We start from the raw sequence: 15,478 nt of genomic DNA on the forward strand, positions 1-15,478 counted from the left end.
AATGTCTGGAAATTCTGGATATATACCATAGAGCCTTAAATATAAGTGCATTATCCTAGAGACACAGAGAATACTGAAATTATATTCTGATACAATTTTAATGAGTCTTTGTCTCAAAATTATTTGATTTGTTGTGTTCAAAAATGCCTGCTACTTGTTGAGACAAACAAAAGAGCTTCACTTTCTGATGTTTATTATTGACTTTTGCCTCATCCTTCCTTCTTTTCTCTCACACACACATACATACACGCACACAAAGTACAGGACAACATTATTGTCTCAGCCTATAACATCAAAAATTGTGAGGATAAGTGGGTAAAATATCTAATTTGAGACTATGCTCTTAATAGTTAATTTATATCATTGCATTATTTTTACCTACCAAAATGAAATCATTGATTCTAAAACTGTAAGTATAATAAATTGTTTAGGAAATTATCAATATTTTAGCAGTCTCTTCAATCTAGTCTCATAACTTTCAAGTTTTCTGTGCAAGCAACAGAACCCCAACCAACATCAATAAGTATTCAACACATCTAAAGGTAAAATAAAAACTAAGCCAGCCTTTAATTTCAAATGGAAGCAATTTATCATTAAGAAAAAAAATCCAAGTGCCATAAAAATAGGCATAATTATATAGCGAACAGCAATGGAAGCATTTCTTTCAGAGATGAAACATTCAAATTAAAACCCCAAATAATACATTCTGATTGAGTTCAGATAAACTTAGCAATAAACTTATTTTAAAGTTCAAATATAGAAACACAAATTCAATTTGTGGGGAATACTAAAATGTAGAAAAAATATTATAAAGAATGAGCCAGTTTAAAAATATTTTCATTTCCTCTTATACTCATATGATTAAAAAATTAATAATTGTTATTTATTTTAAACGCTACTAATTAATAGATTTTCTTCTCAAATAGTACTTCACTCAGACAAAACAATGAAAGAATAACAAAATGGTATGGATCATTTTTATCTATTTAAAGACTGAGAAATGACCTAAATAATTTATACTATAATTCTGTGACATCAGGAAGCCTAAATTAGGAATGTCATTACTGAAAATATATTTTTAATAAAGTTTGCCAATTTAGATTAATTTATTAATTCTCTCAGTTAGATTTCCAGTTAGAAATTATTTGAAGTCTCAGAAAGACTTTTGTTTTTAGATATGTTCTATATCTTTATGGAAGTCCCATTTTAAAATAATAAGTCTTAAACTTTGGTAAAGAATGTTAGAAAATCTGAGATCCAGTGATTATTCTATGTTTGGTAACATTTTCAGGACTCAATAGAAAAAAAAAAAAACAGGTACCTACAATTTTTTTCTAAGTACATGATGCTATTTAAGGAGTAAGTTAGGTTCAATAAAACAGATCCTATTCTACCACAGATGCTTAGATTTGTAGTTTAAATTTAAACTGGTATAATAGCTGCTGGAATTTCTATAATCTGCTTTAAGTGCATCAAGTAAATTGTTTATCTCCTTGCTTTCTAATATTTGCCTACTTCATTCACCATTGAAATGGTGGTTGGGAAAAATAAAAAGCAGATGAAATTTTCACCAGTTGATGCTAACAAGTACCTTTGATAAAAAGAAATATATAAATAAGTAAACACAAATACACATATGCTCTATCTGTAACCAATGAAAACAATAACATTTGAGAACTAGTAATTGATTTTTAAGTATGCCTATCTTCCAGTGGGATACCATAGGAAGCACAAACTATACCGGTGTGTAAACTCTCCAAGTTTTGAATTAGAAATTCTCACTTCATAATTTTATTTTTATAATAAACTGACAATTTCTGATTTATAATAAACTGACGAGCTCAATTGGTAACCTCTCTTCTAACTGTAAAATCATTATTCTCTTTTCTTTTCTATTATCTTTCTTTTCCCAATATCAAATTTGACTATGATGATAACTGTATTTTTATTTTTCCAGGTTTTAATAAAGAGCAACTCAAAGTACAAGCCCAAGTTAAAAGAAAACATTTAATAATGTATGTTATAAAAAGAATATTTAAGCATGATTATGTTTAGAGATATCTGAATCAAATATCAGTGAGTTTAACTTACCCTTGCCAGAGAAGTTCATCATTAGCAAGGTCCTGCCAAACACATGAAGCCAAGCAGAGGTCAGTTGCATTAAGGTAGGACAAAATGGTAAAGCTTAGCTCAGGAGGCAACATTTCCAAATTAATGAATCCTTCCTGTTCTTTAGATTTTCTTGCCTTCAAAAGATGATATATGTCAATGCCTCCTTGGACTTGTTTACGATGATTGGTGTTAGAAATGTTGCTTGCAGCCATTCTCCTGCTCTGCTCTCTGGAGAGGTAGCCTTGCTCACTATAACTTTCCTGTTGTAGCTGCTGGTTTCTGGCCACTCTCCACAGCCCCTGACCCATCTGCAAGCCTGGGAGAAAGCCAGAATGTAATAAGGGTGATATTAAAAAAGTAACCCATCTTTCCCAGTGGTATAACAAATCTGACATGAAGCATTCATTTATCAGAATTAAAATTCCTCATTAAAGCCTATTAAAACCAGTAGTATATCACAAAGAATAGCTGGAACATTATAAGTACAAAACTTGGACAGAGAAAGTTTTAGAAATATTTGGATTGGTCATCACCTTTATCCCAGTTTGGTAACTACTTTTAAAGTCCACAGGTGACATAATCATTTTTCACGTGGTAAGATTTAAAAGTTACTGATGTCCTAAATGCTCTTACAAATTATAATTATGTGGACTTATGGGCCAGTATTAAATACAGCTCTGATCAGTGCACAGGACTTTAGTTAAAAGGCCTCCAGACCCTGCTTTTTATCACAATTGAGGCCAAGCTAAGCTAGCCCCTTTTAACCAAACTCCCAGATGCATAACAGCTGTGAAACAGGCTTTTAGTTTAATTCTTGCCAGTCTACACTTATGTTGTAGACCGTAATAAAATGTAACATAGGCCCTGAAGTCTAATTCAGAAACCTTATAAATTAGACACCTAGAACTCCATGATAAATAGCTCAGTAATAGCTGACTATTTGGTTTTGTTGCTTTAAATTAAAAATTGTAATTTAGACAATTTTCCAATTCTTCTCCACACAGCCCTACAGAGTCTTCAGAGGTACCTGGGAAAAGACAGGAGAAGGAGGTCTCCCACAACTCCATTTGACCTCCAACCCAGAGCATCTCTACATTATCTGTTATATAAATTGACTTCCCAATATACAAATCATCCATGTGTATATTTACTAAATTACTGGCCTTTGTTTGGATAATGGCCACTATATTGGGTCATCTGCTGATCAAAACTGAGAAAAATAGTCCAGGATAATTTTAAACTCCTCCTCTTCCTTACGTTGCACTGCCGGGAATCCCAGCAGCTTAAGCTATAAAGGGGTGGGGGAAGGTACAAAGAGAAGGAACATATTAATGATTTTTAAATGTGGGAAAATTTGTTTTATGCTAAAAAAGCACAAAAGATACCCTTTCTCTCCCTACTACATATACCACAATGATGGTATCAGTTCCTAAATTAGTGGTAAAGCTTTGTAAGTTAATTTCTTAAAAAATACAGAATATCAAGAAAATGAAAAGACAAGCCATAAACCAAAAGAAAATCTTTCCAAAACACACATATGACAAAGAACTGGTATCCAAAAATATACAAAGAACTCTTAAAACTCAATAATACAACAACAAACCACTTTAAAAATGGGCAAGTGATCTTAATAGTCACCTCACCAAAGAAAATATACAATGGCAAATAAGCATATGAAAAGATGTTCAACATCATGTTGTCATTAGGGAATTGCAAATTAAAATGAGATACTAGTACACGCCTATGAGAATGGTAAATACACAACATAATACCGAATGCTGACGAGGATGCAGGAATGCAACATGATACAACCACTCTGGAAGACAATTTGGTAGTTTCTTTCCTTCTTCTGTTTTTTGTTTTCGGTTTTAGAGACAGGGCCGTACCCTGTTGCCCAAGCTGGAGTGCAGTGGCACAATCATAGCTCACTACAGCCTCAAACTTCTGGGCTCAAGTGATCTTTTTGCCTCAGCCTTCAGAGTAGCTGGGACCACAGGCATGTACCACCACACCTGGCTAATTAAAAAATTTTTTTTCTGTAGAGATGGGGTCTTGTTAAGCTTGCTCAGGCTGGTCTTGAACCAGTGGTCTCAATTGATCCTCCTACCTCGACCTCCCAAAGTGCTAGGATTACAGGCGTGAGCCACCGTGCCCAGCCTACCGTGGCAGTTTCTTACAAAACTAAACATACTTTGGTACAGTACATCCATACACTGGAATATTATTTAGCACTAAAAAGAAAAGAGCTATAAAGCCATGAAAAGTTACGAAGGAACCTTAAATGCATATTACTAAGTGAAAGAAGTCACTCTGAAAAGGCTCCGATTATAAGACATTCTAGAAAGGGCAAAACTATGGAGAGATAGTAAAAATGATTAACATAGAAGAAATATAGAATGTCAACAAAAATTTAGAAGTACATAAAGTCTTCAATTTGCTTAATGTTTAAATGTGCCATGTCACATTACAACCTAAGTACAACTTAATTGTGACACAAATTTAACATTCTAAGATTCTGTCAATCATAAAGGTTATTTTATTTTTATTATGGCTATTTCTCTATTCAACTTAGCAAGAAAATATCTAGAAACTGCATTAATTGCTGAGCTCATCTAGCATATTTATTATTGTTTTAAATAATTAAATTCCTTTTCTCTTGTTTTTGTCCCACGAAAGGGAAATCCTAAAACACAGTAACTATGGGGTCTGAAGTCTCAAGATTTAAGGCATTTATTAACAATTTCTGTGTATTTTTCCTACAGAATCTTTCTAGTGGCATATGGTTAAGCAGCTGTTGTTACTCTCAGGGCTGTTGCTAGGGAACAAAGAATCAGGGTGATTTCCCTAGGCTCTGGACTTTAATGGGGATCACTTAAATTGAGCACTGGATAATGTGAGTCAGAAAGCATCCGGCAGGTATAAAGAGGTAAAGCTAGCAGCTGGTACTTAAAAAAAAAAAATCATTTTTGGAGAGTGAGGAAGGAACCCTGTAGACACCACCCTTTCCTTTCTCTAAATGCTGAGCTTATAAGATTCTCGGAGTGGTTTATCATACTACATTTTTTACCTGGTATCAAGAACTGCTTTAAAAGGAGAAGAAAGTCCCAAAGGGGCAATTGGGAGTATTGTTTAGCAGTAGGATAGAAAATGAGGTCTAATCTTGCAGTTTTCAGTTTTATTTGTCTGAATGTACACATTGTACACTATGTGTGAATGAGCCTCAACCCTCCACTCAAATGAAGTAACGGCCAAACAGGCAAATGAATACAATCCAAGCATTTCTATTTCTTAAAATTATGCAAACATGGCTAACAATTAATTTTAACCATTTTAATACAGTAGTAAAATACTGCTTCTGGTCTCAGAGTTATTATATACTGTTTGGTTTAGGGGCAACATAATCACATTCAATTCTTCACTGCTACCAACACACTCAGGTAGTATGGTAGTGGACAGGAAAATTCAGAAGCCTGACACTAAGGCTTACTGGATTGAATGTGGATTGAAACCAAACTGAGTGACCTTAAATACTCAGTGGTACTGTGCATAAATGTGTCACATCGGCTGAGAGCTATTTTAAATTAATCTAATGTATAAGAATTTAATATTTTGGTTTATTATCATATCTTACATTTCAAATTTGTTCCTAAAGTCCTGTGCTGCTGTGGTCCAGTAGCTGGGACGATATATATGGAAAGTAACATGATTTTAGGAAGATTCCAGCATTATTCAAAAATAAACAATGCCTTTGAAAGATATTTACCTAGAAGACTACATGAAGTTTCTTACTTAGCTAAAGGTCCCTTTATAGAGCAAACTGTCACTATCACCTCTTAATGATCTGTTTACCCCCACCTGATAACATTTTATCAAAGTTACATCTATAGTTACTATGCATATATGTGTTTTTCCCTCCCCAAAAGCCCTTTTGGTATGACATAGCTTAAATTTAATATTCTAAACTTTAAAATTATTTCAATTCATGTAACATGGTTTCAGAAATAGGTTTTAAACCAGTATTTTAAGTATAAATGGTAGGGTCCCATCTCATTAATGTATGAGATATCAACTGGGCAGGAAATAGAAGAAATATTCTAACTCACTTTTGAAAAAATCTTTTATGGGATTTTTTTGTGAAAAAAATCTGAACTTTGGATTCTTACAAGATGGAGCACATATATTTATCACCTTTCCCTCCCATTAAGATGACAGAAAAGGAATTTAAAAAGGCAGAAATGACACCTAAAAGAAAGGGAAAACAGGACACTGACTGGATATGACATTTCAACATATTTCTGTAACAAGAAAAGTGGGAGGAGTGGTCACTAATGAAGCCACGGAAGGGAAGGAGGAGGACTGTCTCCAGTAGAATAGAGAGGGAAGCAGAAGCTTATGTATCTTTCAGAACCCTCAAGATGGGACTTCAAAACAGAACAATGAAGAGAGAAATCAGAGGGATGTGAGCAACAAAAACCAGGGTTTAACATCTCTGGGTCACTGTTTCCTACCTACACACTAACAATAAAGATATTCTCCTTTTACGATTTTCGTGAGAAATTAAATAAAACAATGTGTGTATATGGAACACTAGACCACAGTCTCTCCCTCAACGCACATTTATCACGTGCCTGGAATGCTCAGGCACCTATCCCAACCCGTTTCCCTTGCCCAGGTAAAACAAAGAAGCATTTTATCAAAAGAAATGGAATGAAACTAGAGAAAAGACTCCCTACCACCACTCTCCTAATATTTCCGAGTGGACCAGCATGGCTGTCAAACCAATCACCTCAAAGCAAGAGCAACAAGCCCTGTAGGGTGCATATATCTATAAGTTGCTTTTTATCGCCTCAAAGATCCAATGTTCAATCATTAAAATGTGGCTGAAACACCCACATAACAATTACTTGGTTTATTTTTTCCTGATTTCATCCAGTGACTCATCAGTAAAAGTTAACAAGTTAATATTCATTTAAATAGAGACATAATTATAAAATCTTATACTCTACAAATTACATATTTGGGGGCTTTGCCTACACTAGGTACTCACTGAATTTCTGCTATAGACAAATGCGGTGAGAAGTTGCACCTTTCTCCCAACTTTCACCTTTGCAGTCCATTTAGGACTCCCTTAAGGGCTACCAAGAAACTCCTAAGGCACTGTTTCTTAAACTCATATTAATGAGCTAAAAGCAAATCAAAATAAAACAATGAGATAATGTCAAAAACAATGTTAGAAACTAATTTGAAGGCAGCTCCCATTGGCTAAACCGGGGACAATTTGGGCATCAAAATAAAAGTGACAGTAACGAATTAGTCATCTCTTGGTATCTGCAGGGGATTGGTTCTAGAACCACCCCACTACTGTACCCCTACAGATACCAAAACTCGTGAATGCTCAAGTCCCTCATATATAATGATGCAGTATTTGCATATAACCTATGTACATCCTCATGTATACTTTAAATCTCTAGATTATTTATAATATCTAATATAATGTAAATGCTATATAAATAATTGTTATACTATATTTTTTATTTGTATTATTTTCTATTGCTTCAGGTGTTTTCCTAATATTTTCTATCGCTGATTGGTTGAATCCTTGGATGTGGGACCGGCAGAAACTTAGGGCTGACTGTATAACACATCACATAAAATAAGAATCCAAGAGTCTGCACTGCTGATAAATAATTATATAAATAAAGAGAAGGGAAAGCTCTTTCTTACAGTAGAATGCTGACTAATAAAGATAGGAAAAATAATGGAAGTAGAAAAATCACCATATTACAACCATCAGAGAAAAAACAATTCAGGTAAGAATTATCAAAACATGCTGAATCTAGAATTTGATAAATAATGGAATTATTTATAGAGTCTCAAAGTATCTCCCTACATATCAGTCATTAATTACAAGAAGAAATTAAGAAATCGGATAATATCTTAATCAAATGATGAAAATTAACACATACCAATATGAGGCAAATGGACATCTTGTGCCTCTGGATGTGATACCCTGATACGCAACATCAATTACATAGTATTCCAGCCCCAAATCCATAACCTGAATCTAATCATGAGAAATACCAGAAAAACTCAAAGTCTGTAAAAGTAATATAATTTTTCCCTCAAAAATGCCAATGTGAGTCAGGAGTGGTGGCACGTGCCTGTATTCCCAGCAACTTGGGAGGCTGAGGTGAGAGGATAGCTAGAGTTCAAAAGTTCACATAATGAGGCTGTATCTCTTAAAAAAAAAAATGCTAATGCCATGAAAGCCAAAAAGAGGCTGAGGAATAGTTTCAGATTAAAGGAGACTAAAAACATGACATCTAAATGGAATATATAGACAGGAATCCATACTGGGAAAAAACTGCTATTTAGGACATTGTTGGGATGAATGAGAAACCAGCCACATGGGCTGAAGACTGGATAAAAACATTGCATCAGTGTTAAGTTTCCTAAATTTAATAACTGTATAATGGTTATACAGGAGTATACTCTTGTTCTTAGGAGACACACACAAGTGTTAAGGCGTGATGTATGCAATCTACTCTAAAATGGTTTAGAAAAACAGTAGTCCTGGCTACTGTGGAGGTTCAGGAGGGAGGATTGTGTGAGGCCAGGAGTTTTGAGACCAGCCTGGACAACATAGTAAGACTCCATCTCTTAAAAAAAAAAAAAGAAAGAAAGAAAAGACCCCAAAAATGTCTACATGTATATAAAGAGAATGATAAAGCAATGTTAAAAATTTGTAAAGCTGGGTAAAGGGTATTCTAGAGTTATTTTTATTAATCTTACAACCTTTTTGTAACCACAAATCTTCTAGTAGTGGAATTCAGGCATGTAAATTTGAAAAAGCCCTTTTCTTCTCTAACCTGATAAAAAAAAAAAAAAGAAAAGAAAAGAAAAGAAAAAGCCCTGTGTTTGAGTTTGTACGCTCAGTTTAAATAATGCCCTAAGGCTCAGTGCAATACAAACTGAAAACTATTACTAAGGAGAGAAGTACTCAGCATTATAGTATGAAAGTAGTGGGAGATTCTGTCAAGGAAAACATCAAAATACTCAGTAAGAACTATTTCTGCCATTTTTGATATGAATTTTTTATTTTAAACAGCAGAGAAATTCTTTCTAAACAAAGCAGAAAAAAATCCTTTTAATTCTTTCTGTTTGTGGAGATTTAAGCCTTGGAATTCCTGGCTGTGTTCCCTGCTTTTGTACATAATATTTATTTACATAATATGTAATAATACAAATAGTAAACAATATTGTTTTTGTGCTACAAACCACTTATTTAATACTTACTCTGTGCTAAGCACTCTGTTAAATTTGTTGTATACTATCTCATTTTAATCCTTACAACAATCCTAATAGGTAGGTATTATCTTGATTTTAAAACTGAGGAAATAAAAGGGTTAAGCAAATCTGCCTGGGATCTCATAGCTGGCGAAGGAGGATTTAGCATTAAAACTCAGGTCTACCTTCAGTCTACAGCTTTTATTCTCCAGAGCTGTTGGAGCCAACGGTTGGCAAAGGCTATCTACCTTCTGGTTTTTCCTCACTAGATTTCATCTCTTTTTACCTCTGCCACTGCTTACTGCCTCCACTGTTGTCCCCAGTGGCAGCTGCTCTTTCAGGTTACTGTTCTTGTAGAAAATACACAGCCAACAACGTGAAAAATCCGATCCACCTATAATCTCAGGTCTTCATTTTTCTCGTTAGTAAAATAATGGATAATAATTCTTATCCCATGGAACTTGAAGGATAACATTTAGAGAACCTAACCCATAGTAGGTAGTTTACCGTAAAAAGTAGTTTTGTATTCATCTCCTCCCATCTCCTTTAAATAATAACTCTTATATTCGTTCTACCTTTCAAAGTACCCCTGATTATTTTGGATTTAATCACCTGAGTAGTCATAATCCTGGTCCTAAATTTCACTAGTTTAGGATCTGTGAAATTTGGAGAGATGCCATTTACCTTTCTAGGAGAAAAAAATGACAACTACTTCATATGTACATAAAGTAAGTAGAAGCTAACTTTGCTAGATCGATATACTAAATACTAAATATAAAAACAGAGTCTGGCAAATAAGGTCAAGTATTTAGTCATTAGGCAGTGATAACAGATATACCTTTTTGGCAGTTAAGCATTATCATTTTTATTCACTATTGATTTGTTTCTAGAAATGATAATACAGGAGTTCATAAAAAGATTCAACTCAAAGATCCTTTCGGAACTATCACAAAATATATCAATTAATAAGAAATTTCTACTACAGATCTTTATAACACCCTCACGCCCCCAGGAATTTGAATTATAAAGTGTTTTGTGGATAGCATGTTAACTTCTTGGACCTTTGAAGTCAATGTATCCATTATTGAGATCAGTATTTTTAAGCACATTTCCTGATTATAGTGTAATACTTACTCACATATGTCCATTAAGATAATAATTTTGGAACCATCATATAGTGCTTTTATTCAATCTTATTATAAAGCTTATTTACTAAAAGAAATAAAAATGTTTAAAAACCATATGTATATAAAGCAGTCCTTGCTTTGTATAGTTCTGTGCTAGCTACTTGTTAATAGTTACCATGAGAGTACACAAAGCAAGGCCATAGTTCTCATGTGCACTGGTTTCAGTTAACATGATACCACGCAAAATGAGAACTGCCTGTAATTATTAAAATGAGGAATTGATTCAACACAATAGGCTCCCTGGATAAATCCAGTACCAAACACAGCTCCTTGGACATACAAACTGCTCAGTAAATATTTGTTGACTGAATGAATGGACGAATGCTAAACACTGATAACAAGCTTAAGTAGATGAACCTTGACCTAAACCTTACACCCTTTATAAAAATTAACCCCCAAATGGATCATAGATTTAAATGTAAAATATACAACTATAAAATTCTAGAAAAATACATAGGAGGAAACCGTTGAGATCTAAGCTAGGCAAAGAGTTCTCAGACTTGACATCAAATGCGTGAACCATAAAAATAAAAAGTACTCCATCTTGTTTTGATAAAGTAGACCTCACCAAAATTTAAAACTTTTGCTCTTTGAAAGCTCATACTTAGAAGATGAAAGGACAACCTACACCCAGAGAGAAAATATTTGCAAACCATGTATTTGACAAAGACTAGTATCTAAAATATTTAAATAAATGACTCTCAAAACTCAACAATAAGGCTGGGTGCAATGGCTCACACCTGTAATCCTAGCACTTTGGAAGGCCAAGGTGGGAGGGAATGCTTGAGGCCAGGAGTTGGAGACTAGCCTGAACAAGAGTCAGACCACATTTCTAGAAAAATTACCCAAGCAAGGTGGTGCATGCCTGTAGTCTCAGCGACTTGGGAGGCTGAGGCAGAAGGATCACTTGAGTCCAGGAGTTTAAGGCTTCACTGAGCTATGCACTCTAGCCTGGGTGAGACCCTGTCTCAGGGAAAAAAACCAAACAAACAAAAACCCTCAACAGTGGGGGTGGGGGGGTGGGGGGACAAACAATCCAATCAAAAGATGGGCAAAAGACATGAAGAGACACTTCACCAAAGAGGATATACAAATGGCAAACACGTGATATGATGTTTAACATCATTACCTAGGAGGGAGATAGGTATAGTTACACCTATCTCAAAAAAACAAAAAATTAAAAAATAAAGAAAAATAAAAAAATTAAAAAAATAAACTAATGTAAATTAATTTTGATTGTTTCAAATATTTTCATATTTCTAACACATGTGTGAATAATGATTTTATTTATTAAAAATCAGAGTAAGTTCTATTTAATACTTTTATTACACATTGACCAAATGCTTATTATGTGTAACAGTCAATTTCAAAAAAAAAAAAAAAAAATCTAAGTAGGTTTTTTTGATTTTTTAAAATTAATTTCTAGTTCTATAATGCTGGAATTAGAGAATATGGGCTATGTATTATAAAGTCTGCTTTTAGAGAAATATAGAGGTTTTCTTGACACTGCTACTGTAGAGGGTGATTTTAAAGGTGGAGCTCCAATTATGCCATAGCTTGCTGTGTTATCTTAGTTATTTCAAAGTTCTAAGCCTCTGATTCCTATAAATGGGGGAAATCACTTCTACCTATTTTATAGTGCAGCTATGTGCCTTAAATAAGTGAATGTATATAAAAGCATCTTTTAATTGGTAAAGCAGTATGTAGTTTCTGGCCTGATTTTTTTTTAAAGCAAATAACTTAGAGAATTATATTGTTCTGAAATGATTTTGGATGTAGTTTTCTCATTTAAAAAAGTACGGTTTTAGTCAATACAAATCTGTTATAGCATAAAAGAGCTGCCACTTAGAAAGCAGTACAAACTGCAGATTAATTACCAACAACTATACAGGTTATAAATTTATCAAAATTTATAACAAGTTTTCTATACTTTTTACTTCTACTAGATCGCTACATTTCTAAAAGAGATGGTATTCTTGATTGACTATCTGTAATGTTTTGTTCTCTTTTCAAAAGAGTAGAGTATTCCTAAAAGAATAAAATTGAAATTTTATTAATAGCTATTGGTATATACAATCTAAAGCCTATCTCTAAAATATTAAGCACTTTTATTCAAAACATCCCTATGTAACAAATTAAATACCAAATAAAGTACTATTCATATAAGAAAAGGGTAACTAATGCTTTTATTAATAGTAATTTCATGGCACTGAGCATTTAAATGGTATATGCGGTAGAGACAACTATATGTAATGAAGAATGGTTTACATACTATTTGGGCATATTCAAATCTACACAATGGAAGATGGGAAAAATAGAAAGGAGTCTGGAAGTCTCAAAAATGCATTCTGCTTTAAATACTTTTATTTGAAACAAACCAATTCCATAAAGCTTCCTGAGCAACCAGTGTTAAATCATTGGTATGTGATGACTGACAAATGAATAGCCTCATTTAAATACTCATTATAAATGGTTACTTTTCTTCAATATTTCTTAGGCATCTAAATAGTGGAATTTATAAATAAATGTCTTAGCTCAGATAAAGGTCTAAAATATGTACTAAAATAGTTACCTCTAAAATACAAATCCTACTACGATTTAAGGAAATTCACTTATTTATATCTTTTTAGAAATTTTCTATGTTTTTCAACTAAAAAGTAACAATTCTATTTCTGGTCATCTTAATGGTTTTAAAAATCTTTAAGTGATATCATGTGATATTATTTAATGGCATAAGAACATGGGAGAGTCTGTGAGAAAATATTTTCTATGAGATATTTAGAATCAAATCAGCAGCCCAACATTTATTTCTCCACTTCCAAAAGAACAGACCACCAAAGTAGTTTAGAACAGACTGGGTCGAGAAATGAAAAAAAAAAAAGAAAAGAAAAGAAAAAAACCTAATAACCAATCACATCCCTAGAATTTAAAGGCAACAACTGTAGAGAAATGAAGGAACGGTAAGTCCACAAGGAGGTCTTTCTAAGGAGAAAAGGGAAATAGCTAAGTACTAAGAGGTCACAAGGTACATTAAACACATAAAAACCCCCCACTCATTAAATTTAAAGATCTGGTCCTGCAAGAGCAGTTTTTGTTACTAAAAGGCATACCTTTGGAGGTTTTGTGTTTTTTTTAATTCAAAAAGATTTACAATATTACTTTGTTTTCGGAAGGTTTTTTCCTGTTCTTTAATTTCATTCTATAATGTATTAACCAAATACCATCTAAACAAATTTAAAAATTAAGATGTGTTATTTGAAGGTAACCAAAAATCTGAGAATTTTAGGCTTATTTAATTTCTTCAGTTTGTTTTACAAGAAATGTTCCACTATTTTAATATTTAAATAAAATAAATATCATACTTTTCACTAGCATTATTTTTAATTATATGGTTCTTACTTAACTGCATTACTATTTATTTAGCAAGATTATAATCAGCAGCAGTCACGGCATCATATCCCAATCCACCTCTTTGGTGCACACCACACTCCTACGCCCATTAACCAAAAGGGCCATTCCTATGAGTGTTTGTGGAATTAAAAAACAAAACAAAACAAAACAAAACAAAAACAGCAATTCTCATGGAATTGCTTTTATGCAAATAAGACAGGTATTAAAATAAAATATTAAGGGCAGCCTGAAATAGGAAGAAGGTCAGAAATGAGATGAAAAAACATTTAATAGTAAGAGACAGAAAACACAGATTTGATTCAAGCTCCTTCTTTAAGTAGCAGTGAGCATCAGGCAAGTCACTTAAATTTGAAGTCTCAGTTTCCTCACCTGTAAAATAAGGACTTTGAACTAGATGATCCCCAAGGTCTCTTTTAGTTATAAAATTCTACGGTTTCAATAACTATTGGGCAACAAAAAGAGATAAAAGACATCCCAATTGCAAAGAAAGAAGTAAAATTACCTCTGTTTGCAATTATAATCTTATATGCATAAAAACCTAAAGATTCTAAACAAAAAATTTAGGATTAATAAATGAATTCAGCAAAATAGCAGAATACAAAGTCAACACATAAAAATCAGTTGTGTTTCTACACACTAACAATGAATAGTCTTAAAAGGAAAGTAAGAAAACAATTCTATTTACAACAGAATCAAAAAGAATTAAATACTTATGATTTCACCAAGGAAGTGAAAGGCTTCTACAATGAATGCTAAAAAACACTGGTGAAAGAAATGAAAAAAGACATAAAAATAATAAATACAAGCACATTCCATGTTCATGGATTAGAAGACAATATTGCTAAGATGTCAATACTACCCAAAGTGATCTATAGATACGATGCAATATCTGTTAAAATACCAAGGACATTTTTCACAGAAATAGAAAAACCTATCCTAAAATTCACATGGAATCACAAAGGACCACTAACAGCCGAAATAATCTTGAAAAAGAAGAACAAAGCTGGAAGACTCACACTTCCTGATTTCAAAACTTATTACAAAGCTACAGTAACCAAAACAGTGTGGTGCTGGCATAAAGACAGACACAGAGAACAATGGAATACAACAGAAAACCCAGAAATAAACCCTCATATAATATGGTCAAAAGATTTTTGACAAGGGTATCAAGACCATTTAATAATGGAGCAAAGAACAGTCTTTTCAACAAATGGTGCTGAGAAAACTGAATATCCACATGCAAAAGAATGAGGTTAGACCCTTACTCAACACTATACATGAAAATTAACTCAAAATGGATCAAAGAAAAATGTAAGACCTAAAACTATAAAACTTTTAGAAGAAAAAATAGGGCAAAAGCCTCAAAATGATTTGGATTTGGCAATGATTTTTTGGATATGACACCAAAGGCATAGGCAACAAAAGAAAAAACAGACCAACTGAATGTCATAAATATTTAAAAAATGTGTACATCAAAAGAC

The 15,478-nt window shown here is 33.2% G+C and overlaps 1 protein-coding gene across 2 annotated transcripts in view; it reads right to left on the bottom strand.

The window, feature by feature from the left end:
* FBXO8 (F-box protein 8) overlaps positions 1-15,478 on the bottom strand; it is a 40,193-nt gene that overhangs the window by 20,688 nt on the left and 4,027 nt on the right. The window contains exons 1-2 of one of the 2 annotated variants that reach the window (XM_069493167.1): positions 8,274-8,295; positions 2,092-2,428 (exon numbers count right to left, since the gene is read on the bottom strand). In XM_069493167.1, coding sequence (XP_069349268.1) covers positions 2,092-2,420 — 329 coding nt within the window. In that variant the 5' untranslated portion in view covers positions 2,421-2,428; positions 8,274-8,295. Of the gene's footprint in view, positions 1-2,091; positions 2,429-8,273; positions 8,296-15,478 lie in introns of those variants that run through there. The other variant, XM_069493166.1, reaches the window with a different exon arrangement.

Source organism: Eulemur rufifrons, chromosome 18, assembly GCF_041146395.1.
Source record: "Eulemur rufifrons isolate Redbay chromosome 18, OSU_ERuf_1, whole genome shotgun sequence".
Classification (NCBI taxonomy): domain Eukaryota; kingdom Metazoa; phylum Chordata; class Mammalia; order Primates; family Lemuridae; genus Eulemur; species Eulemur rufifrons.